General features: G+C 33.8%; 1 protein-coding gene across 5 annotated transcripts in view; it reads left to right on the plus strand.

The window, feature by feature from the left end:
- Window positions 1-26,104, plus strand: part of LOC136038876 (uncharacterized) — a 178,678-nt gene that overhangs the window by 151,336 nt on the left and 1,238 nt on the right. For all 5 annotated transcript variants that reach the window (XM_065722339.1, XM_065722341.1, XM_065722340.1 and 2 more), the window contains 4 exons: window positions 8,215-8,316; window positions 13,337-13,471; window positions 19,245-19,350; window positions 24,101-24,377. In XM_065722339.1, coding sequence (XP_065578411.1) covers window positions 8,215-8,316; window positions 13,337-13,471; window positions 19,245-19,350; window positions 24,101-24,377 — 620 coding nt within the window. The remainder of the gene's footprint in view (window positions 1-8,214; window positions 8,317-13,336; window positions 13,472-19,244; window positions 19,351-24,100; window positions 24,378-26,104) is intronic.

A 26,104-nucleotide genomic window follows, 5' to 3' on the forward strand; every position in this document is an offset into this window, starting at 1 on the left:
TAGGGACCCATTGCTAAATATTTCCCTGTGTATGTTAATTATTTTCTTAATATATATATATATTTATATATATATATATATATATATATATATATATATATATATATATATATATATATATATATATATATATATATATATATATATATGCATAAACTAAGCTTGAACATTTATCTGCTTTAGTGGCAGGGAGTAAAAATAAAAATAAATTATATATATTTGGTTAAGGAGCTCAAAGTGCTTTTTTTTTTGTGGAATCGAGGTTCTTAGCTTTTTGAAAAAGGTTCTTCATAATTGATCTGTTTCTCCCGTATAGTACAAAAACCCCGTAAATGAATATTCACAAAAAAAAATGAAAATTTATAAATGTTATTCATTACAAATTAGAAAAAAATAGGCTTTTAATTTTTATCTAAATCTAGATACATTCATTATAATTTGTCCTGTGATAATACCGAGAATTGATATCTGCTTGGGGATACGGGGCTCGAAGTTTGATCCCAGCTGTATTAGATCCGATGGGGAGGGGGTCCATAGGTTAAACACATTCCTTTGGAACATCAACGGATGTTGGGCGAGGCGTTCGTATTTGGCCCCATAATTTAATTTCATTGCAATTTGAACGATCAGAATGGACCAAATATTACTCCTACCGCTAACGCCTCATCACAGCACCAAGATTCTTGAAGCCAACACAGTTAGAAACGCTTTTTCTTTCTCCCAATCTATCCAAAGATAAAGAATTTTAAGGAAAGTCGCACCATCAGATTCAGCGTATCAGAAAATTGTACTGTAGAGATTTCGAGCTCCCATCTCCAAAATGTGGAATTTTGTTGTTGTTTTTTTTTGCGAGAAGAAATTTCACGGATGTGTGTCTATTTTTTTTCGGGATGTTTGTATCGAACCAATACTCCTAGAATATTAGAAGAGGGCTCATTTGACCGGAAATTAAAAGCTCTAGTGGTCTTTTTAACTGACCAAAAAGATAAGAGGACAGCTAGCCCTGCTCTCACGCCCCTTTTTTCTCCAAGGTTGCCTGATCAAAATTTTGAGATAGTCATTTTGTTCAGCATAGTTGAAAGGTTCAATAAATATGGTTTGAGGGACATAATGACCCCCCACAGATAAAGGGAGAAGGCTGTAAGTTACAAAATTTACCCATTGTTTACGTAGAATTTTTAGCAAGGATGGAATTTTCTGGGGGGGGGGGGAGAATTTTACGGGGATCGGTATTTTATCTGGGAGGAAACTTTCTAGAGAGAAGTTTCTTGTAAGGCGGGGGGAATTTCTCATGAAGAAGGAACTTGATTTACCGGCATTATTTGAAAAATGATCGTAAATTAAATAAAAAAACAAACAAACAGTTTGGTCAACTGAAAGTAAGTAGCAATATTAAAACTCAAACGAACACAAATTGTTCCGTATATTAATTGGCTGCCCCCTTCCTCAATTCTTTGCTCTTTTCCCTAAAGTTTGACCGTCTGTCCTAATTTCTTAAGAACGAGCCTTGAAACAAAAGGGTTGTTTAATTAGAAAATGAAGCTATTATGAAAGTGCTAAAAACTTTTTAATCGATAAAAGTTATTGGACGAAACGCTGCAGCTTTACTTAGACCTATTTATTTTGTTTTGCCGACTAGCCGAACACATTTGTCTGGTGGGATGAGTGACAGATGGTCTAGGCCCTAGGACCTTCGTCATAGAAATAAAGAAGCACTGATAGGCAATGGGAAAATAGACCATTTGGACTAGGCGTCGATGGGGGGACAAGGCGAGTAGTCTGCCCCCTCTGGTAATTTGAAAGAAAACCATAATTTTTTAAGTTGCTTTAAAGCTGTTACTCATCTTAAGTGTCAAATTTGCTCTTTACTTTGAGCAAATATTTTCTTTTTAATAATCTATGCTCGTTATAACATGAGAAAAATGAGAAAAATAAATATATTTATTCATAATATTTTTCATATTATTTTTTTTTCCAAATATGCTACCTTTGAAACCTTATCATCAAGTAAAATATGAGCCTAGTTAATGGCAAAACTGAAAAATGTTCTATGCTTAATGTACCGCCACATTTGCTCAGGTCAATTTTTCCCTGATATTTAAAGTGTTTTTTAATTCCTAAAATCTATCAGTTCAAGATTAGATTGTCTTGTTTTAAAACTTTCAAAAGGTGAAATGAATATACCCTCTAGATCTGCAAGCAAGATAGAAAATAGAATCATTAAGAACAAGAAGGTAGATATACAATGAATATAATTTCCTGCATGAAAATGAAATGATTGAAAAAGAAAGTAAGACATTGGGGTTTTTACAATGATATGCGTACTATAACTAGAGAAGTCGAATCGGTTGTAGTTTGGTCATTGAATTTGGTAGAGAAGGATTCGCTCTAGGAATCGTTTAATTGTTTAAATTTTTGTTTCCAGTATTTAATTGAAACTCTATTTCTCTTATTTGTCATTAAATATAAAAATTTTAATATATTGTAGCGTGTTTTTTAATAGATTACTATCATGAGGGGTACTCAAATCATTCTTGGACGAATATCATTATGTTTGGAGAGGGATAGTATGCATTATTTATTACACAATTATTTATGTACTACTACCTTTAGAAAAGCTGTTCCAAGAACAAGAAACTAGGGTATAGATAAGAAAAAAAAAGCTACAACACCTAACTGCTGATTACAACACAGAGTCGTCTGACACCCAGTTGGATAATTGACTTATATTCACACAGTTTATTAGTAAGGAAGGTAAATGCAATGAATGGACTCGTGCTGGATAGCCATGGCTTTTTGTCAGGGCCGTATCCAGGATTTTTTTCGAGGGGGGGGGGTACAAAAGAACTTTCTAAAACAGGTTAAAATTTTTTGTGTATTCATTTTGGTTGTTTTTACGAGTCGAACAGACATTTTGGAGGGGTGAGGGTCAAACTCTCTGACCCCCCCCCCTTGGATACGGCCTTGCCCTTGGTATTGTTCGTTATTTGAAGAAAATTTGAAAAATCAGAACGTCATCTCCAAGAAACTAAGATTATGCTGCTATGAGTCGTGATAACAAAACAGCTGTTACGTGCAGCTACGTGCTGTTATATGAAACGTTGACGTTCAGGAAATACGTAGGGAATGCACGAGGTGTTTTCAAAAGGAACGCTCTGTAAGCAGTTTTTTCACCCCTTTGAATTTTAAGTGGTTTGGTTTTATTGGTGAATATATAATATAAGAAAAATTCAGATATTTTGTATATTTCATGCTAGTTAAGAATTATAATGCCCCATTTACGATGAGATTTTGCTGATACTGAGATTTAGCGCTAATTTAAGCCACTCAGAATTTTTAAGCCAATCAAAAAATTCTAGGAAAAATCTTCTAGTTTCAGTGATTGCAGATTTTTCAACAGCTTCCAAATATATTCAACCCAAAAAATTTCGGTTGACATTTCAGTACTTTGGCAAAAAGCTATCGCATTCTGTGATTCCCTACCAGAGCTAAAGTGAGCCACACGTCTTGGCTTTGGTTGACTGAGTTTCGCTTTTGGACGACTTTATTTGTTTTGGTCAGAATTTACCGGAGAACTATTTTGTTTCTTGGTACAAATTGGTCCCACAATCTTCATCTCTTATCTGACAATCCTGGAAATAATCAGTACACTTTGAATCAGTTAACTTTGAAAACGTAATATCTATATGGTCCGCTTTAATATGGAACCCTTAATTACGAATATGACAGGCTTCATAGAATAAATCTAATCGATATACTTAAGATTCACTTGAAACTTGATATGGCTATCTGGTCTTGTGCTAATTTTTAAGGATTTCCCAGTAAGCCATATTAAAGGCAAAATTAGACAGTGGTTTGAATGAAGGGTCCATCACGTACGTACCTTGAACTATGAAAATTATGTTTGGAGACATTAACTAGCCGGAAATACATATGTGTAGTGGGAGGTGTATTGAAAAATCTGGTTTTGTAGAATAGGGTAAATCTAGGTCAAAGTGGAGTGTCACTTATTTTGTGTAGTTTTTAGTTTCCAAGGATTTTTTCTAGCAAGTAAGGCGTAGCTGCTAGGCTATTAGAAAAATTAGTAGCGCATCTGTTATAAGAATACCTCTGTTTTCTCTAAAATACCTCAGGTAGCTTTAATATAGATCCGAATATTGTCAGTGAATAAGTCTAAATAACCATTAAAAGAAAAATCAGACGATTTGCAATGAGTGTAACACAGCGTATATAGGTGTTCATTTCTTTTTGTGATATGACTTAATACTGCTGGTTTGAATTGTGGCCTTAAAGCGACATTGATTAAAATTAAATTATCTAATTGTGTTCATCTTCTTTTCAAATTGAGAAGATAGTGTTGTGTGTTATTGTGTCTAGTTGATTTATTTTTCTCATATATTCTTTCTGGTTTATTTACTTTATTTTTGGTAGGTTTTATTATCAGCCCGGTATGCGAGGGGGAAGGAAAGTCTTTTTATATTGTGTCCCCTCTCCTCGAGGTCTTAACATTGTTTTTATTTTAAGTTACCTCTTCTTAAATATGGAACACCCTATCTCCAAATTCCAATCTGGTTTTTACGCCTGTGTCATTCCTATTTCCGCTCCCCAGTGGCTTTATAACAAATTATAATATGCCATATGCTGTGTTGACTAACGAAGGGATGTGATTTCGAAGGTTTTAAAAAACTAATAATTACTAAATATTTAAAATTGATTGTCTAATAACAAGTGCAAGAGTTAAAATCCTACATGAAAGTTGAACAACCGACATTTGGCCCCTGACCATACGATAATTATAATTGATATAGTTATCACTATTATTAGTAGCGTTGTTATTGTCATGCAAATGCAAATAAAAGGAGATGAGAATACTGTATATGCCTGTGTGTTGTATACCTATATGACCGAATAAGAGAATATTGTATAAGGCCGACTATTACAGAGAGCAACAAAAGTTAAAGTAAAATAAAAAATCTGAAATTTCTAGACTCAAATTCCTACTTGGCATAGCCAAAGCCTTTAACAAAGACTCTACACCCCAAATCTCCTGCCGCCAATCATTTGCTTTTAGGATCAAAGAGTATGGGTAACTTACAGGAGTGGAAACTGGCGCTGGTGTCGAAAAAGAACGACAGCAGTGCCATCTAGCGCTCGGTGCCTCTTTGCATTTTTAAGCTGTGTTGTTGGTTTTCTGTCAGAATTTCGTGAATACATTAATTCTATCAATTCCACCAATTAAAGTAATTCTCCATATTACTATATTTAAAAGTTCAAAGAAACGCCGCTTGACAGCGTTGATGTTTGTTTTTTGTTGTTTTTTTTGTCGATATTCTTATTTTCAGAATTAATAATACTGTGAGGTCATAATTTATTCCTTGATGTTTTCCACACATCATATTGTGTTACCCTTGAAATAGTAGAGCTGCTTCTCTGGATTTTTGTTGTTAAAAAATTTTGTAATTCCTGCTTATTAGCAGATCTAAAAAAGCGAGATCAGCTTAAAACTTGTTAAACGAAATAAATAGCCTTATATTTATTTTATAAATAAACAAGGTGTCGCCGTGAATATTACCAGGGCGGAATTCAGGTGACTCTTCTCGCCTAGTTTATGTTGTAAGATCAGCGTTGATGGTGTCCAAATCAAATTTATTTTAGTAATGATTGTTACCTACATTCTCGTTACTGAATTTCAATATCGGGTTCTCGAAGAGGTAGTATAAAGTTCTTATCAATTCCGACAGCACGTAGTCCCTAGTTTAATTTTGACTCTATCTAGTAGATCCCAAAATTATTTCTGAAAAATTAGTGACATTTTTGCAAGCTTTAAAGAAGATTCTCCTCTCTGCTTTACAATTGGATATAGAGGGGGAAAAGTTGAAGTTTTATCTCTTATTGTTTTCGAGCTACATACTTCTAATAATATTCTATACTTTTAGATAATATTCTCCGTTTTAGAATCGGATATGGGGAAAAAGTTCGAGTTTTTCGAAAAAAAAAAAACGAACAGACAAAACGAAAGCAGTGGTTTTGCTCCGCACTACAAATCGTTGCACGACCATATCAGCAGCATTAAGGCTGCTAATAGCAGGAAATAATGATTGCAAAAGTAGTGGTATGGCCCCGCAAAACAAGTCGTAATCCTATTTAATATTTGCAACATGAAACGAAAAACAGAAAAATATGAACAGACAAAACGAAGGCTGTCGTTTAACTCCACAAAACAAGTCGTTACACGACTATACATCAGCAACATTAAGACCAATAATAGCAGGGAATAACGGTGAAGTCGTAATCCTATTATATATTTGCAACGTGAAACGAAACACACAAAAAATATGAACAGATAAAACGAAAGTAGTGGTTTGGCCCCGCAACACAAGTCGTTACACGAATAATCAGCAGCATTAAGACCTCTAATAGCAGATAAAAATGGCTGCAAAAGCAGTGGTATGGCTTCGCAAGCTATATCACTGCTATATATTTGCAACATGAATCAACATACAAAAATAAAATATGAAAAGACAAAAAGAAAGCAGTGGTTTGACTCTTCAAAACAAATCGTTACCCGACTAATCAGCAACATTAAGACCAATAATAGCAGGGAAAAACGGCTGCAAAAACAGCGGTATGTCCCCGCAACACAAGTTGTAATCCTATTAAATACTTGCAACGTGAAACGAAACATAAAAATATAAACAGACGAAACGAAAGTAGTGGTTTGGCTCCGCAATGCAAGTCGTTACACGAGTAATCAGCAGCATTAAGACCGCTAATAGCAGGAAAAAAATGGCTGCAAAAGCAGTGGTATGGCTCCGCAAGCTGTATCACTGCTATATATTTGCAACATGAAACAACACACAAAAAAAATATGAACAGACAAAAAGAAAGCACTGGTCGTGCGACACAAATCGTTATACGAATAATGAGCAACATTAAGACCGTTAATAACAGGAAAAAAACGCGCAACACAAGTCGTACTCCTATTATACATTTCCAACATGAAACGAAGAACAGACAATGTTGTGGCTCTGCAATAAAATCGTTACACGACTATACATCAGTAACATTAAAACCCCTAATAGCAGGAAAAAAAGCGGCTGCTAAAGCAGTGGTATGGCTCTGCAACACAAGCTGTATCAATACTATACATTTGTAGCATGAATCAAAACAAAAAGAATATGAACAGACAAAAAGAAAGCAGCGGTGTGGCTCCGCGACACAGATCGTTACACTACTATATGTCACTAACATGAATACCACTAATATGAAAAAACTGCTTTAAAAGCAGTGGCATGGTGCCGAAACACCAGTCGTAATACTATTATATATTTGCAATATGGAACAACACAAAAAAATATGAACAGACAAAACAAATGTAGTAGTGTGGCTCCGCAATACAAATCGTTACACGACTATACATCAGTAACATTAAAACCCCTAATAGCAGGAAAAAAAGCGGCTGCTAAAGCAGTGGTATGGCTCTGCAACACAAGCTGCATCAATACTATACATTTGTAGCATGAATCAAAACAAAAAAGAATATGAACAGACAAAAAGAAAGCAGCGGTGTGGCTCCGCGACACAGATCGTTACACTACTATATGTCACTAACATGAATACCACTAATATGAAAAAACTGCTTTAAAAGCAGTGGCATGGTGCCGAAACACCAGTCGTAATACTATTATATATTTGCAATATGGAACAACACAAAAAAATATGAACAGACAAAACAAATGTAGTAGTGTGGCTCCGCAATACAAATCGTTACACGACTATACATCAGTAACATTAAAACCCCTAATAGCAGGAAAAAAAGCGGCTGCTAAAGCAGTGGTATGGCTCTGCAACACAAGCTGTATCAATACTATACATTTGTAGCATGAATCAAAACAAAAAAGAATATGAACAGACAAAAAGAAAGCAGCGGTGTGGCTCCGCGACACAGATCGTTACACTACTATATGTCACTAACATGAATACCACTAATAGGAAAAAACTGCTTTAAAAGCAGTGGCATGGTGCCGAAAAACCAGTCGTAATACTATTATATATTTGCTATATGAAACAACACAAAAAAAAATATGAACAGACAAAACAAATGTAGTAGTGTGGCTCCGCAATACAAATCGTTACACGACTATAGATCAGCAACAGGAAAAAAACTACATAAGAAACATGAAAAAAAGTAAAGCTGATTTTTTTTTTTTTTAGCTTGAACACGAAATGGCTCTTCGAAAGTTTGTTCCTGCCACGTCTACACCCTTTCGCTGGAATGACGGTAATGAGACTCTTCTTGAGGAGTTGAAAAGACTTGTACGTATTTTATGTATTTTGTATTATGTATTATGTATTTTCACAAAATCGATATTTGTGTTTTGGAGATTTTTATGTTGATGAATTGTAAATCTTTGTTTCATTTTTGGGTTGTGACTTGAATTGATAACAGTCTCCTTTGATTCCATGGATAGCAGTTTATTATGCCGGGCCATGACCCCGCAAAGAACATACAAATTTAATAAACAACATGCAAATACAATGTGCATCCAAGTTGTCAAAAGGGCATAAATACGAATCTCTTGTCTGAACTAAATAAAAACATACTATGTGCATCCAAGTTGTCAAAAAGGCATATATGTAATATCACAAGAACAGCTAACGGCATAAATACAAATCTCTTGTCGATAATTTTTTATTTTGTAACTTGTTCCCTTGTTGCCGAGCTGAGCCTTTCATCTATGACGCAATTCGATACAATCATAGATAGCGCAACAGCGGTGCCCAAGTAAGGAACGATGTTGGCACAATGTATTTTTTTTTTGGGGGGGGGGTTTAGACCAGGGTACTTCGTATTGAAGAGGTTGTCTTAGAAATTTCGAAAAGAATTCATTCGATTGAAAATTGAAAGGGCTAGTGCACTTTCTTCAAAGTCGAAAGTGATCGGAGGGTAACTCACCCCTCCCACGCCCACCATTTCCCCAAACACATTCAATCAAAATTTTGAGATAGCCAGGCTACTGCCCTGTTTAATAGTTGAAAGTGATCGGAGGGAAAATGCCCCCCCCCCCGCGGGTCATCATTTCTCCAAACACTTGGAATCAAAACTTTTAAGATATCCATTTTGTTCAACATAGTTGAAAAATCCGAAAATTTTGTCTTTGAGGATGACACCCCCCAGCCCTCAGGGCAAGGGTTGTGAGCTATGCCCTGGGAGCATATTTTTTTTTTTTTTATATAGAAATCGTGTTCGTATAAACTTCGGAGGGGTTCATTGGATTGGTAATAAGAATTTCTAGTGCCCTAAGAGTCAAAGTGATCGGATGACACCTATTCCCCCGCCCCCTCCCTCCCACACACACACGTTGTATTGTCCCAAAATGTATCTAATAGAAATTTTGAGATAGCCATTTTATCCAAATAGTTCAAATATCATATAACAAGGCTTTTGGGGTTGAAATAAACCGCCAGAGCCTGGTGGCAAGGGTTGTAAATTATGCACCCGGGGTCGTTTAAGGTTTTTATGGAAGGGATGGTTGTATAAACTTTAGAGGAGGCTCATTTAATTGAAAACTGGAAGTTCTAATTCCCTTTTATGAGTTGAAAGTGATGGAGGGCCGCTAGATTCCCTCTGACTACCCCCCTTCACCAAACGAATCTGATTAAAATTGTGAGGTGGCGATTTTTCTCAAAATAGTCCAAACAATATATAACAATGCCTTTAGGGTTGACACAGCCCCTCAGTGCCCTGGGGATAAGATTGCAAGTCATGTCCTGGGGACATACAAGGTTTGTATGGAATGGGTGGTCGTGTAAACTTCAGATGGGGCTCATTTGATTTGAAATTAGAAGTTATAGTGCCCATTTTAAAAGTCAAAGTGATTTGAGAGCGAACACCCCCCCCCCCCTCCACGCTCATTATTTCCCTTAACACCTCTTATCAAAATTTGGAGATAACAATTTTGTTCATCGTAGTTTGGTCCGGAAATTATGTCAGTGGACACCCCCCTATAGTTTACAGGACAAGTGTTGTAAGCTATGCCCTGGGGACACAAAATGTTCATATAGAAGGGGTAATCTTATACGCTTTGAAAGGGTCTCATTGGGTTCATAATCAGAAGTTTTAGTGCCTTTTTAAGAGTAAAACTGATCAGAGTGCATTTAACCCCCCTCCTCCCTCCCCCACACACAAACATGTTGTGTTTTCCTGAGATGCATCCAGCAGAAATTTTCACCAAACGCCAAACCTCTCTGCTTATACGGGCGTGTCAGCAATATTCTTGGAACGGCTTATACTAAGATGAAACTCCAGGGACATCATAAGTGGGATCCGTTGACCAAAAGGCAAAATGTACCTGCTACTACTGCTATTAATACTGCTGCTACTACTGTTACTACTAATAATTATACTCTATTACTGCTACTACTGTTCCTACTACTACCAATACTACTATGATAATAGCACAATTAAGGTTAAACACGTGTGAGGGTGAATCGTTGACAGATTAGTGAGTGGGAACTTGAGCTTAATCAAACACACTAAGTACATGCAGATTGTCAAAAGGGCGTATCTCAAGAATTAATTTTGGCATTAAATTGAAACTTTCGGAAAATACTTCTAAGGAGAAGATCAATTGACAAAAAGGTAATATATGCTTGTCACTATTAACAGTAACACCACTGCTATTTTACTTATGCTGCTACTGCTACTAAACTACTCCAACTATTAACTCAATTGCAAAAGCTTGTAAGGCTTAGAGTATTAAGGTGAAAAGGGGGTCGAAAGGGTGTCAAAAGTGCACTTCAACAATATTTTTGGAACGACTTAACGTGTCAAGGTGAATCTTCCGGGGCATCATGAAAACGATGTTCAACTGACCAAAAGGCAATGTTCATATGCTACTACCGCTATTAATACTGGTCCTACTGCTACTACTAATACAACACTAATACTGCAACTACTTCTACTACCACAGGAACTATTGTGATAATAATACTATTAAGACTACATCCATGAAGAAAAATCTGAGTCAATATTGATTTCGAGGATTAATATTCTAATATCACCTGTGAGGTCAGAACATAATTTGTACTTTACTCGAAAAAAATTAATGTTTTCACTTTTATAACTTTAAGAAATCAAATACTATTGACTTTTTAAGGAATAAATATCAGTATATGCATATTAAAATGACTATGCACACTCATTTGTATTTTTTTTCTGTAAAATACGAGTTATGTTCTGGCCTTGGGAAGGCATAGTGGTTTTGAGCCCTATTCATGTTAATTTCTACTAGTTTAGAATTTGACTCGGTTATTTATTGTAGTTTCTGTTTGTTATGGGATTCATTTATTTATCGATGTTGATATGTAGTAGTTTTACGATTGGTAGATTTTTTTATTTTATTTTTGCTCATTTTTGGTTTAATGGAATTCCTTACTTTTCTTTGAAAAACTCATTTTATGGAAAAAGTTTTTTTTAAAACTAATAGTAAAAAAATACAAGTTATAAATAAATATAAATAATAATTTTATTTATTTTTGTTTAATTATCCTTAGCGTTGGAATTGACTGCGGTGAACAAAAAGACTAAATTCCATTAAACATATTTTACAGGAGAGATGGAAAACTAAAAATGAATTACACGAATAAAGATAAACGAATTTGATTAAACCGCTTAGAAACACTTCATTTTTTAAATATTTCTGGAAAGCGGCATATTACACATCTTCAAAAACATTGGAAACAAAAGTATCTTGAGAAGCAAACAAGATATGGGACAAACGGGATTTGTGATGAAATCAGTCGACAGGAAATTCTGATAATAAAAACAAAGGGTATGAACCTGAGTTTGATGAGAACTGTCACATAACGTCTTTTGAATTATGGTGGCCGAGTTAATCTTGTTTTTTGTTCTTAGCGAGAATTTTGAGTAACAAGGACATAAAAATAAAAGTACTTATTGCTCTCCGGACCCATCTATTCACACCTGGAAACCGTGATTTCCTAAGATCTTTTTTCAAAATCTTTTTTCAGATCTTTTTCAGATTTTTTCAGATTTTTCAATTTCCGGGTTGCTTCAAAATCAAAGAGTTTCTAAGCCTTGAAATTTGAAATTTCGTGAAGTTTCTAAGCCTTTCTCAAATCTTCGTCAATGTTGACATGTTGAATCATGAAAATAAATTAGCAAAACTAATTAGCCCGATTTGACAGCGCCTTTTGTCCGTAAAAATTCTAAAACTAAATTAGTTTTTACTCCCAAGATAGCTACATCGTCAAAGCAAGGCTACAGCTTCTTAAACTTTCAGCGCCATGTGTTTTTAGCTTATTTTTTTGGTATTTTCACTCACGTTTCTTATTTTTTAATTTAGTGCCTGATATTCCTAGTGTCGTTAAAAATTTGATTCCTGATTTTCCCTAATTTTTAAGACATATTTGGTTGTGTAAGTTTCCACCTAACTAATTAAAAAAAATAACTATCCTAGGTAGGCTACTTTAATTTTTTTTGCTTATTAGTTTTCCAGATTCTTTCGCTATGAACTAAGATAGTTAAGCATAATTTATTGAAATATACTTGGAATATGTGCAATATAAGTTAAGTAAGTTATAAGTTTATTAATCTACATTCATAAACAAATAAATAAATTAAACAACACTTTCGCACTGGAGAAAACCTATAAAGGTTTCCAGTTGCGCGAAAATCCACGTAACTACTTACCTATTAACTGGACTATTTACTTAAATCTCGACTATTTAAATAAAACTATTAGAAATAAATCAAAAATTAATAAACTACAACCTAGATATATGAAAAAATAGATAAAAAAAATAAATAATTGAATTAAAAATAATAATACATAAATACAAATTTAAAAGAAGAATAATATATCCAGTCTCCACTACTCTTCAATACTGACATCCCCACCCTGCCCTCCCAACCCTATCGTAGCCCCTGCCCACCTTTGCCTTCTCAGCCGACCCTTACCTCTTCAGCTCTTCTTCCTCCCCTACCCAACCTACCAGCCATAATAAAATTCAATAAATTCCACCCAAAAAATAATCTTTTAAATTCTTTTTGAACTGAGGTAAGTGTTCCACCACCCTGATGCCCAATGGTAGCTCATTCCATGCAGATGGACCCAGCTGTTCCATGGAAAATGAAGACCTGGTACCACGGCGCAAATCAACAACTAAATTATCACTTTGCTTAGTTCCATAATCATGCAGTTCATTTTAATTTGGAAAGAACTCCTAAAAACATCGAGGATTTAACCATTCTTACACTGAAACACAAATACTGCGGCTTGGTAATACGTTTAATATAAAATTGATATTGTAGGGAGTCGATTGTGAGAGTGAAGGACCCTGGAGTTTGCCAATATTTTCACGGGAAGAAGACGATCCACCACCTGCCCTTATCTACTCACAAGATAGCTTTGGCCTACAGAATACTGACATTAAAATGGATTCATCGGTATTTGTTTTTACATATTAGCAATATTAGGAAAAAGTTTAAAATACTATAATAATGAAATGTGATAATTAGTATAATTATTATCATTAAGGTGAATCAATAATTTTCTTCGTGCTCAATTTTTGTCAGAGATCTGACAAATCCTAATGACTCCACTGCTTACCAACTCGCATCGATAGCTAAACTCTGCTCATCAGGTAGATCATTCAAGGATTGACTTTGCTCCCGATTGGCCAATAAGTTGACGCTACCGAACAGGAACAGTGGTAAAGTAAAGTGATAATATAACTAGAAATCTACGGAATATTCTAACTAGAATATACGGAACGGCTGTTACGAAAATGTAAATGTTCGGAAAGCATATAATCATAAATTCAACGATAATGATTATAGATAAAAAATCTATTATAATAATAATGATTAAGATGAATTCCTAATTGTATGGGTCTTATTGTCTTATTTTTTCATCTTGTTGTGTCTGATTTTTATCTTATTTTGTTTTCTTTAGACCATTTTGTTATTGAATCTCAAGCAAGGCATATTTTAAATCCTTCTTTATGGAAGAGGGTGAGGTAGGGGCCACCTTTAAATTAAAGTTCTTGGCTTGAGTCATAGGTCAAACTTTCACGGCATATTATCGAGAAGAAAAATACGAGAAGAGAAGTTCCACGAAGTAGCGAAAGAAACATCGAACTAATAAAACGTAAATATCTGGAACGGGTATTAAGGAGACGCAAATTTACAGAATGTCTATAATTTTGAAATTCAAAGATAATGGTTATAAACGAAAAACTTATTATAATAATGAAGATTAAGATGAATTATAATAGTAAAGATTAAGATGAGTTCCTAATTTTATGCGCCCTCAATTTTTGTTAGAGTTCTGAAAAAGCTTATTGACGCCACTGCCTAGTAACTCGCAAAAATAGTAAAATTTTCTAACAATTTTTGTTAGAGTTCTGAAAAAGCTTATTGACGCCACTGCCTAGTAACTCGCAAAAATAGTAAAATTTTCTAACAATTTTTGTTAGAGTTCTGAAAAAGCTTATTGACGCCACTGCCTAGTAACTCGCAAAAATAGTAAAATTTTCTAACAATTTTTGTTAGAGTTCTGAAAAAGCTTATTGACGCCACTGCCTAGTAACTCGCAAAAATAGTAAAATTTTCTAACAATTTTTGTTAGAGTTCTGAAAAAGCTTATTGACGCCACTGCCTAGTAACTCGCAAAAATAGTAAAATTTTCTAACAATTTTTGTTAGAGTTCTGGAAAAGCTTATTGACGCCACTGCCTAGTAACTCGCAAAAATAGTAAAATTTTCTAACAATTTTTGTTAGAGTTCTGAAAAAGCTTATTGACGCCACTGCCTAGTAACTCGCAAAAATAGTAAAATTTTCTAACAATTTTTATTAGAGTTCTGAAAAAGCTTATTGACGCCACTGCCTAGTAACTCGCAAAAATAGTAAAATTTTCTAACAATTTTTGTTAGAGTTCTGAAAAAGCTTATTGACGCCACTGCCTAGTAACTCGCAAAAATAGTAAAATTTTCTAACAATTTTTGTTAGAGTTCTGAAAAAGCTTATTGAAGCCACTGCCTAGTAACTCGCAAAAATAGTAAAATTTTCTAACAATTTTTGTTAGAGTTCTGAAAAAGCTTATTGACGCCACTGCCTAGTAACTCGCAAAAATAGTAAAATTTTCTAACAATTTTTGTTAGAGTTCTGAAAAAGCTTATTGAAGCCACTGCCTAGTAACTCGCAAAAATAGTAAAATTTTCTAACAATTTTTGTTAGAGTTCTGAAAAAGCTTATTGACGCCACTGCCTAGTAACTCGTAAAAATAGTAAAATTTTCTAACAATTTTTGTTAGAGTTCTGAAAAAGCTTATTGAAGCCACTGCCTAGTAACTCGCAAAAATAGTAAAATTTTCTAACAATTTTTGTTAGAGTTCTGAAAAAGCTTATTGACGCCACTGCCTAGTAACTCGCAAAAATAGTAAAATTTTCTAACAATTTTTGTTAGAGTTCTGAAAAAGCTTATTGAAGCCACTGCCTAGTAACTCGCAAAAATAGTAAAACCCGGCTCATCAGCATGACCACGAAACGATTGACCTTAATCCCTATTCGTGAACGAGTTAACGCTATTGAAGAATAAACAGTGGTAGAATTAAAGTGTAAACCAAGCGATTTAATCAAACAGTTCGTAGTAACGAACTGTAAGTAAGGAACGAATCGGTCCAATAGTAACCGAAACTGTAAAAATCGGAAATTTTCGTAGCAATAGAGGTATCAAAAGAATTGGCTTTTTTATTCTGATTCCAGACATATTAAATTAATTAAGTTTAGTGTTACCCATCAAAAGCTACGATCCTGAGGAAACTAAACTGATTTTCGATAAAGGGGGGAAACATCCCCCAAAAGTCAAATAATCTTATTTAAAATGGCACCATCATGTTTGTCGTATGAGAGAACCTGCAGAGTTTGCAGAAATTATAGGGAACTGCACAGTTTTCAAGCTCCTATTTAAAAAAAAATTGAAATTTTGTAGTTTTAGCCAAAACAAAGGATCACGGTTGGGCGTTCATTTATTTATTTCTTCGTTTTTATTTTATTTTTTTCTTTGTTATTTGCAAGTGATTGTATCGAATAAACGATCCTATAAGATTGGGAGGGGGCTCATTTAAACGGAAATGAAAGTTCTGGTGCCCTTTTTAAATGATCAAAAAATTGGACTGCAACTAGCCCCCTCCCACGCTCTTGTTTCCCCCAAAGTCGTCCGATCAAAATTTTAAGATAGCCATTTTGCTCAGTATGGTTTAAAGTTCCAAGAACTATGTCTATAGGGATGATAGACCCCCACAGCCCCCAGAGGAAAAACTGCAAGCTACGAAATTTGCCCTTATTTTTATATATAGTATTTGCTATTGGGGAACATACAGGTATTTTTCAGGGGGAGGGGGATTTTTACAGTGAGAATTTACCATTTTGGATGGAATTTTCCAGAGGTGAAATCTCCAGCGGAAATTTTACACGAGGTGAAGTTGCCAGAATTCACATACACACATTTTGTTCGTCTTATTTTCTCGTTGGTGAACCCATTTTACATGTGGAAATGCTCTGGGGGAATTGTTCTGATGAAATTTTCAGCGGAGTTGGAATTCTCTGGGGGATTTTTACCGGGTTGGGGGATTCCACGTAGGATAAATTCTCTATTGGGGAATTATCACCAGGATAAACTTTCTGCGAGAGAAACTTTTCACTGGGGGGGGGGGTTGTGAAGTCTTAGGAAAAAAATTTTTCACAAAGGGGGAATTCGGCCATGGTCTGAAAAACGATCAGTAATTAAATACAAAACAAGTTTTCTCAAATTAAAGTACGCTAAGGGTTTTTTCAGGTGAAATCGACCGCAAGTAATTTTTTTTGGGGGGGGGAGAACTTGCAGCAAGGATGGAATTTTCCGGGGATAGTTTCCCAGAGCAAGAATTTTACGTCGGAGGAACTTTCATGAAGGAATTTTTCTTGGGGGACGAATTTTCTATGTAGATTTCTGTGATTATTTGAAAAACGATCAGAAACTAAATGAAAAACTAAGTTTTTTTCTACAGAAAGTAAGGATCAACATTACAGCTTAAAACGGACAGAAATTATTCCGTATATAAGTTGGACTGCCCCTCCTCAATACCCCGCTCTTCGCGCTATTGTTTGACCCTTTGTTCCAATTCTCAATTATTCCTGAAATACAATGGCCGTTTTAATGAGAACCAGAAACTTTTTAAGACAAAAAAAAAAAAAACTTTAGCGCATAATTATAATTATGATCTCTATTCGGCATGTTCCTATGCATAGCCACAACCATTATCATTGCTTTTCTCTTCTGAATTTTGCAGTGTCGCTTTATTGGTAATTCCTTTTTGTAATTTTTTATATTCCTTTTTGTATTACAAACTTTTTCCTTTTTGGTATTTTGTCACTGTTTTATATCTAACTTACAAGCTTTATTTCTTACTTTATAAAGTGGTTTTTCAATATAAAAAGGACTATAATTAAAATGTACCTGCATGAGTAAAGATGATTAAACCCGTATGCAGAGTTATATGGGTAACTGGTCTATAGTATTAGGTACACGGATATACTTGTTTCGTTTAGGTAATTGGAAAAACCTTTTGACTACAAGAAAACATGTATGATGTAATGTTTTAAACAATTATAAGCTTTAAAATATTTAACAGGTTTAATTTCTTAATTATAAAATATTCAGTTAATAGTAGCATAGACTGATAGGGTTATGCTTAAAATTGTAACAGAGGGTGAGATTGATGGAAACAAGGCGGAACTGTCGATAGCTACCAATTGTAATTACTTGAACATTTAATGACTTCTTCTTTCTTCTTTGTCTTTTTTGATGCTTTCTCATATTTTCAGCCTTACTATTTCTATCATCATATCTAATTCTATTATTGTCAATTATATTTACAATTTTTTATTTGTTAATTATATACAATGTTCTATTTACTATTCTAATTGTTTGTTAACTAATTAAAATGAATTTTAATTCATTAGTGCGACAAACCTTTAATTATGTGTTGAATTGCATCAATTAATCACTTCTTTTCATCTTTCTCTTTTATTTCTTCTCATATTTTCAGTCTTTTAATTACTATTGTAATTGTCATTTCCCTTGTTATCATTTATGTTTGCACCATTGGATGTTTGACCTCCTTATAAAATTGACATGTAGTGTAATAATAGGGTTATGTGACAGGTTTAGGCTTCTACAGTAAATGGTATGTTGTATGTGTTTGCTTTGTCCCTTTGGGAATAAACTCAGTTTAATTCATTTCTGATGTTTAAAAATATATCAAAGCAATGATTATGTCGTTGTCTTAGCATTTTTTCCTTAGTAATTTTTATAGTTTTTTTTAGTTTTTTTTTATCCTTTTTAGATTGTCATTCCTATGCCTTATTGGTCTTTTTTAGACTTATGAATATAAATCATGGTGCTCTCTCACATCCTTGCAGTTGCGACTCAACTATGCACTTCAGATACTATCTAATTAATTTTTGACTAAATAATCTTGATTAATTAACGGGATAAAAATTAATTTGTTGTTCGTTACGTCAATCTGTTATTTCTTTTATTCTTTGCGTTTATTTCTTCTCATATTTTAAGACTTATTATTACTATCATAATTGTTGTTTATATTATTATTATTGTTTACATTTACACTATTGAATAATCAAGTTCTTTGTGAATTTGATATGATTGACTTTAGCGTAGTAATAGGCTTCTGTGAAAAGTAAAAGTCTTTACCGTGCATGATCAGGGTTGCCACATATTGCACGGAAATGCCATTTTAGCACTATTACAACCAGTTTTTTTTTACTTTAGCGCCGAAAATCACTGTGTAGCATGCAAATTTGGGCAGTCGTAGTACGTTAGGAACTTATCATATTGACAACCCTGTCATGATATGTTGTATGCATTTGTTTTACCTTTTTCGGAGTTAAGTCAATTCGATTCATTTCTGAAAATTCAAAATCCATCGAAGCAATTCTCTTGCTGTTGTGTCTTTTTTCCTTTTTTATTTGATTTTTTCTCATTTAGTAAGTTTTTCCCTACCTTTTCAGATTATCATTTCTATGCCTCATTGATTTTACGAATATATCAATCTATAAATCTTGGAGCTTTCTCATCTCCATGCAGTAGTGACTCAACTGTATGCACTTCAGATCTATTTGTTCTATCTATTTTTTTTTAATTTTTAACTTTGTTTTAGGGTTTTTTAAATTTAGATGACAAAATTGACACATCTGCGGAAATCCTTCGTGGAGCTATGTTCGGAAGTGAACCAAGACAAAGTGATGGGACCTACATCATCTCAGGTATGTTTCTATGCATAGTATATAGGAATTTATATAGGCATTTTCATGTTTGTATACATTAATTATTTTCATTTACCGCTTAGCTACTTAGAATATAATATTTTTAATTCTTCAAAACCGTAAAACTCTATTGACACTTGGAAGTTATATTAGCCTATGAAAAGAATAATGATTGTAACACTGTGATAACACATTGCATAAACTTAATAAATAACTTGTCTTTTCATAAAAACTCGGATGCTGTGACAAATGACAACAACGCTGTTTACGGTTGGTATTTGCAACGCTGGATAAAAAAGAAGGGCAACACCGTCGTATGATAAAATGCCATTGATAAAAATTGAATTTCACGACACTTTTTAAAAATGGAATAGAATAAAAATAAATTAGTATAAATTAATGTGTATTTTATACCATCGACATAAATTTTAAAAATATTATTTTTTATTTTTTAAACTTAGATTAATGCTCATCCCCCTAACATGTTCCATCACATTCTAGGCCATTGACCATAAAACACTCCTAATAGTAAGCATTAAATCTGGGGAACACATACCTACCAAGAAAGTGAAAGAATATTTTTGGGGGACAACTCTTGAATTTTATTATGGGTGGTTGGGTGGGTAGGGAAAGAAGTATGATTAGGGCAGATAAAGGTGGATGGGGATGCAGGGTTGAGGAGGTGATTATTGATGTGTGATGGAGACTGGATTTGTTCTTAATATTTTCTTTGCATTGAGATTTATCCAGTTATTTGATTATTAGGCAAGTAATTATGTGGCCTTTCGTGTGACCGCAAACCCTAATGGGTATGTTTCTCTCTAGTGTGAAAATGTTTTTATATTATTTGTGAATGTTTGAAACATAAATTTAAGCTTGAACTATCGGTTGGTATAATCCTCTTTCTCATACTTTCTCATAATCGGTTTGCATTATCAGTAGTTCGACGTTTGAATTTTGATACTAAGCCGACGGGGAAGGGGCGCCCATCGCTTTAATATATTCCTATGAGACATCTAAATATGTTAGGTGATATGTTCGCTTTTGGTTCCACCCTGTGTGTATTGTGTATTTAGAAGTTTTTTTTTTTCAAAAGTGGCATTCCTCTTTTCTTACTAAAAAAGTAGCTGTTTAGCAAAGCTTTCTCTTCTTTTGATTTCTCTTAGAAACTCCAGAAACTTTCTCCTTTCTAATGCAATTTTTTTTGTAAATGAAAAAAAAGTATTAAATTGAAAGGTAATTCTTTAAGTTTTGATGGACTTTCAACTAATCTTTTGAAAAACCTTGCATCTGTAATTCATATACCTCTTGTTTATATTTTGAATTTGTGTTCATGTTCTGGGGTATTCCCTACTAAATGCAAAAATACCCGAGTTATCCCACTGTATAAGAAAGGTGATACAATCAATGTTAATAATTACCGATCTATTGCAATACTTTCTCCTTTGTCAAAGGTTTTAGAAAAGCTATTACAAAACAGAATGTTAACTTACTTGGATTAAAAAAAAAATCTTTTGACCAAAAGCCAGTTTGGTGTTCGAGTCGTTCTATCGTTCTACTGAATGAGCGGCCCTTTATTAATGATTCGTTGAGTAACGGTACTTATGTATAAACTTATTATATAAAAAAGCCATTTATACCTCAAATCATTCCATTTTGTTTGATAAATTGAATAACTCTGGAATTCGTGGAAAAGCATTGGATTTAATAGTCATATCTCATAGTCATATCGTATCTACGAAATCTTGTAGATACGATATGACCGTCCTGACTAAGAAGCCGTCCTGGCTAATTGGTTTGCGCGCTGGTGTAGGAATTCCTTGTCCAAGGGGCACGGGTTCAATCCCAGTTGTGACCAGTTAGTTAGTTTGGGACGGGGGTCAGTGGTGTGACTCTGTAGGTAAAGCGGGAAAAGTAAGCAGGAAGGGTTTGTGAAAGCCCAGGATGGTTGGCCCCCAGTCCCCTGGTTTTCAAGACATTTAGAAGTTGTTTTTTCTCGAATATGATATTTCCTCTTTTCTTGCTCACATAAATAGCTGATGAAAAAGGCGTTCTCCTCTTTTAGCTTTTTGATCTTCTTTCTTCTACTTTATTTGGTTTTCAAGACATTTAGAAGTTGTTTTTTCTCGAATATGGTATTTCCTCTTTTCTTGCTCACATAAATAGCTGGTGAAAAAAGGCGTTCTCCTCTTTTAGCTTTCTCCTTTTTGATCTTCTTTCTTCTGCTTTATTTGGTTTTCAAGATAATTAGAAGTTTTTTTTTCTCAAATATGATATTTCCTCTTTTCTTGCTCACATAAATAGCTGGTGAACAAAGCGTTCTCCTCTTTTAGCTTTCTCCTTTTTGATCTTCTTTCTTCTGTTTTATTTGATTTTCAAGATAATTAGAAGTTTTTTTTGTCGGATATGACATTTTTCTTTTCTCACTCACAGCTGGTAAGCAAAGTTTTCTCCTTTCTAATCCTCTTTCAACTACTTTATTTGATTTTTAAAATATTTAGAGGTTGATTTTTCTTAATACAGCTTATCTTCTGTATGCATTAACAGAAATAAAGATTTCCTCTTTTTACTTTGTCCTAAAAACTCCAAAAGCTCTTTTTAATTCTCATTTTTCACTCTCAAGGTATTTAGAAATTGGTTTTTCCCGATTAGGACATATTGCATTTCTTTACCCGCACTAAATAACTGGTAAATAAAGCTTCTAGTATCAATAATGGTTTTATTGCACCTTAATAGCCTCAAAAAATCCATCCCTATGCACACCACTGCTTCAAAAAAAAGTCAAAAAATCAACATGTCGATTTTTTAGCTTTCCAACTCTCCTGCGAAATTCATCTGCGCCTTTTGAGGCAGTGCAGCCTCTATTTATGAATTACAGTGCGCTGCACTGCAGTTCATTCATAGATAATTCACTCAAATCGTCAAGTCTTCTGTCATTTCCACACTTCCTAGATAATAAAGATTATATTGTAAACCGCATTAATCTCTTTTTTCTGGTCTTTTTTTTTACTTTTTTTTTTACACACATTTACAGAAAAGCTCTATTTGCAGTAACTATTACTTATGTACACCCATGGCGTTTTTGGCCGTAGTAGATCCCTTCTAGCCTTAGAAGGGATCTAAGGCTAGAAGATGAAGGGATATATATATATAATAATAATAATAATAATAATAATATATATATATATATATATATATATATATATATATATATATATATATATATATATATATATATATACAAACAAAGCCTCTTCCAAATGTTTAATATCAAGTTCTGTAGTCCCTAGGTCTAAGTTCGATCAGGAACAAGGTCACTCTTTGAAAACAGTCCTCGGGTATCAAAATATAAAATATACTTTGTCCTATTTTTGATAAAAGGAAGAATATGGGCTTTGTTTCTAAACTGCCAATGCCTTGAACTTAGTAATTCGAGAAAAGTCCTCTACGATCATTCAACAGGCACTCATCCAAGCTTGGTTTATGCTAGTATATGGGTCAAGTAGTAATTTAAGTTGTATAATGTAATGATGTAAGCATGTAGTAACGGAAGTAATATAATTCTAGTAATACTGGTCAATTGTTGGTAGCCGATACCAGTCTTATCTAAGCCAGAAATGTGCTAAAGCGGGCACAAAATTTAAACAGCAAGAATTAAAAAGCAGATTGTTGAAGATTATTGCACTAAAAAGAGGAATTTTGTTCGGTAAAAGAAAGAAAAAAACTTATGTAAAAATATAAAAATTTGATACATCTGTATAGAAAATAGGGGCATTAAAATAGCCATAGATTAGATTTGATGGTCAAAGTTCAATTGGTTTGAAATATGACAATTATTCTGGTAGCAAATTCTTCCTTGAAATATCCACTTGAAGTCAATCTAGGAAGAACGTACCATAAACTGATCTAGGCATAAACTTTAAGTTTTACCTAATATAGCTTAAGGGGGAAATTGATTTTAGACAAAAATCGGATTGAATCACACAAAAAAATACTGTGGTTTTATGAGAGACATCCAATTAAAAGGCTATGGAATATCTTAGAAAATAGACTATTTAGACATAAACTATTGATAATAAACTATTAGATCTTTTTTGAAACCTTTAGTCCTGACTCTGGAACCTCAATTACATTTTTTGTCTTCCCAAAAAGTATAAGAAAACATTACAAAGTATAATGTGTAAGAAAAAAAGTAAAAGGTACAAAGTATAAGGTCTAAATTATAAGAAAACATTACAAAGTATAATGTATAAGAAAATAAAGTACAAGATAAAAAGTATAAGGTATAAGGTATAAGAAAACATTACAAAGTATAATGATAAGAAAATAAAGCATAGAAAAAGTGTAAGGTACAAAGTATAAGATATAAAGTATAAGAAAACATTACAAAGTATAATGTATAAGAAAATAAAGTATAAAAAAAGTGTAAGAAAAAAATATTAGGTATAAAGTATAATAAAACATTACAGACCTGCTAATTTTGGTCTTGAAGGAGAGTCCAATACTTCAGAAAAGGATTTCCACCTCCAAACCTTTGTGTATTTCATTGATTTTTTGCTTCAAAATTATTTTCGTTGATTCTTCGAGATTCCAGAGACTTATACCCCTTCCCTAAGGGCAATCTCATTAGAACCGCTTGATTTGACCACTATATGGTTCTGAATTTATTTATTTGTGTGCTTTTTGATTTTGCAGGTTTTTGGCACCGTGACTTTATGCGTTTTTCTTAAAAATCGGCCTTTATTTTCAGACTGCTCACCAAGTTTTAGTTCATCAGAGTTCGCTAGTCAAGGTGAAGCGCATGAGTCATTTCAAGCTCCTGCATTGAACAAAATAAGGAGCCTTCCAACAAACAGTGGAGGCGTATCTGGGCAGCCTGTTAAGTGGAAATCAGCAGACAACCTGTTAGAAGAAAAGAAGAATGGTTTGCTTTTGAAAACGGCTAAGTTTAAGAAGCTTCGAGAAAAGCAGGAGAAGAAGCTGAAAGCCGAGGGAGAAAAAATCCAAATGTTGAAACCGGTTTTTAGGTAGTCTTTTTGGAAAGTCCAAATATTGAAACCGGTTTTTGGGTAGTCTTTTTGTATCTGGCTTTAACCAGGCGAACTTGCTATTATTCTTTTTTTTTTTAATTTGCTTTACAGGGGCAAAGCTAATGGGACAATTTAAAACGCACCTCACGATATAAGGTTTGTAACACCTCCCCGCCTCCCAAAAATAGAAGAAAAAAAAGGATGGTTTACTTTTAAAAACAGCGAAGTTTAAGAAGCTCCGAGAAAAGTAGGGGAAGAATGTGAAAGCTGAGAGAGCGAAACCCAAAGGTTTAAACCGGTTTTTAGGTATTATTTTTATATTTAACTTTAACCACGCGAACTTATTATTATTTTTTTTTTTGTAAAGTTGCTTTACGCAGGGCACAGTTAATGAGATTAATTGAAAACATGCTCACGATATAAGCCTCGGAATATGTGAGTTTTTAAAACCTCCCCACCTTCCAAAAAATAGATGGAAAAAAAGTATGACTTACTTTAAGAACAGCAAAGTTTAAGAAGCTTTAAGAAAAGTAGGAGAAGAAGCTGAGAACTTAGAGAGAAAAATCCAAATATTGAAACCGATTTTTAGATAGTCTTTTTGGGGAAAAAATCTTAGTATTGAATGTGGTTTTTAGGTGTTTTTTTGTATCTAACTTTAACCACCCGAACTTATTATTGTGTCTTAAAGTTGCTTTACACAGGGCATAGTTAATGGGATTAATTAAAACATGCTCACGATATAAGCCTCGGAATATGTGAGTTTGTAATACCCTCCCCGTCTCCCAAGAATTAGAAGAAAAAAAAAGAATGGCTTACTTTGAAAACAGCAAAGTTTAAGAAGCTTTGGGAAAAGCGGAGCCTTGCTTTCAGGCCACCCATATCCAACACGGAGTTCGACACAGGTTTTGCAGATTGTCGTTTTGAGTGCCTATTTCAGCACGGTAAATGTCTTCTCAGAACCCGTGTCGTACACGCTTGGAACCTGTAAGATGAAAACCCTTTAAAGTTTTGCTGGGTTGAACACGGACAATCTGAAAACGATTTTTGTCGAACCCGCTAAAATAAGCTTCTAATCCGGTGCCTGAAAACACAACTCAGGAGAAGAAGCTGAAAACTGAGAGAGAAAAACCTAACTATTGAACCGGTTTTTAGGTAGTCTTTTTGGAAAAAATCTAGATATTGGAACCGGTTTTTAGGTGTTTTTTGTGCCTAACTTTAACCGCGCGAACTTGCTATGTTTTTATCATTGTTTTACGCATTGCATAGTTAATTTGAGTAATTAAAATTTTCCTCATAATATCAGCTTTAGAGTATTTGAGTTTGTAACGCCTTCATTACTTCCTCAAATCCGAAAAATGACCTTGGTCCTTAGACCCTATTCTAAGTAAAATCCTAAATACGTCTTGGCAACTTTATTGCTAAATAAAAAGCCAGTAAAAATACTGAAACCAAGAATTTATTTTAAAAAAAGAAAGAAAAAAAGATTGAATTCAGCGGTAAATCTACAAAAGGGGTATCAAAAAGATATATCTTGAGTATACCCCGTCCCCTCCAAAAAATTGGGTTATTTTCCTCAATCCCAACCTCTGTTACAATTTTAAGCATAACTACATGTGTCTTTGCTACTATTAATTAAATATACGGTAATTAAGGTATAAAAATTTATTAAAATTTTCAAAGCTTATAGTTGGTCAAAATATTGTATTATAATGGTTTTCTACTAG

Source organism: Artemia franciscana, chromosome 18, assembly GCF_032884065.1.
Source record: "Artemia franciscana chromosome 18, ASM3288406v1, whole genome shotgun sequence".
Classification (NCBI taxonomy): Eukaryota; Metazoa; Arthropoda; class Branchiopoda; order Anostraca; family Artemiidae; genus Artemia; species Artemia franciscana.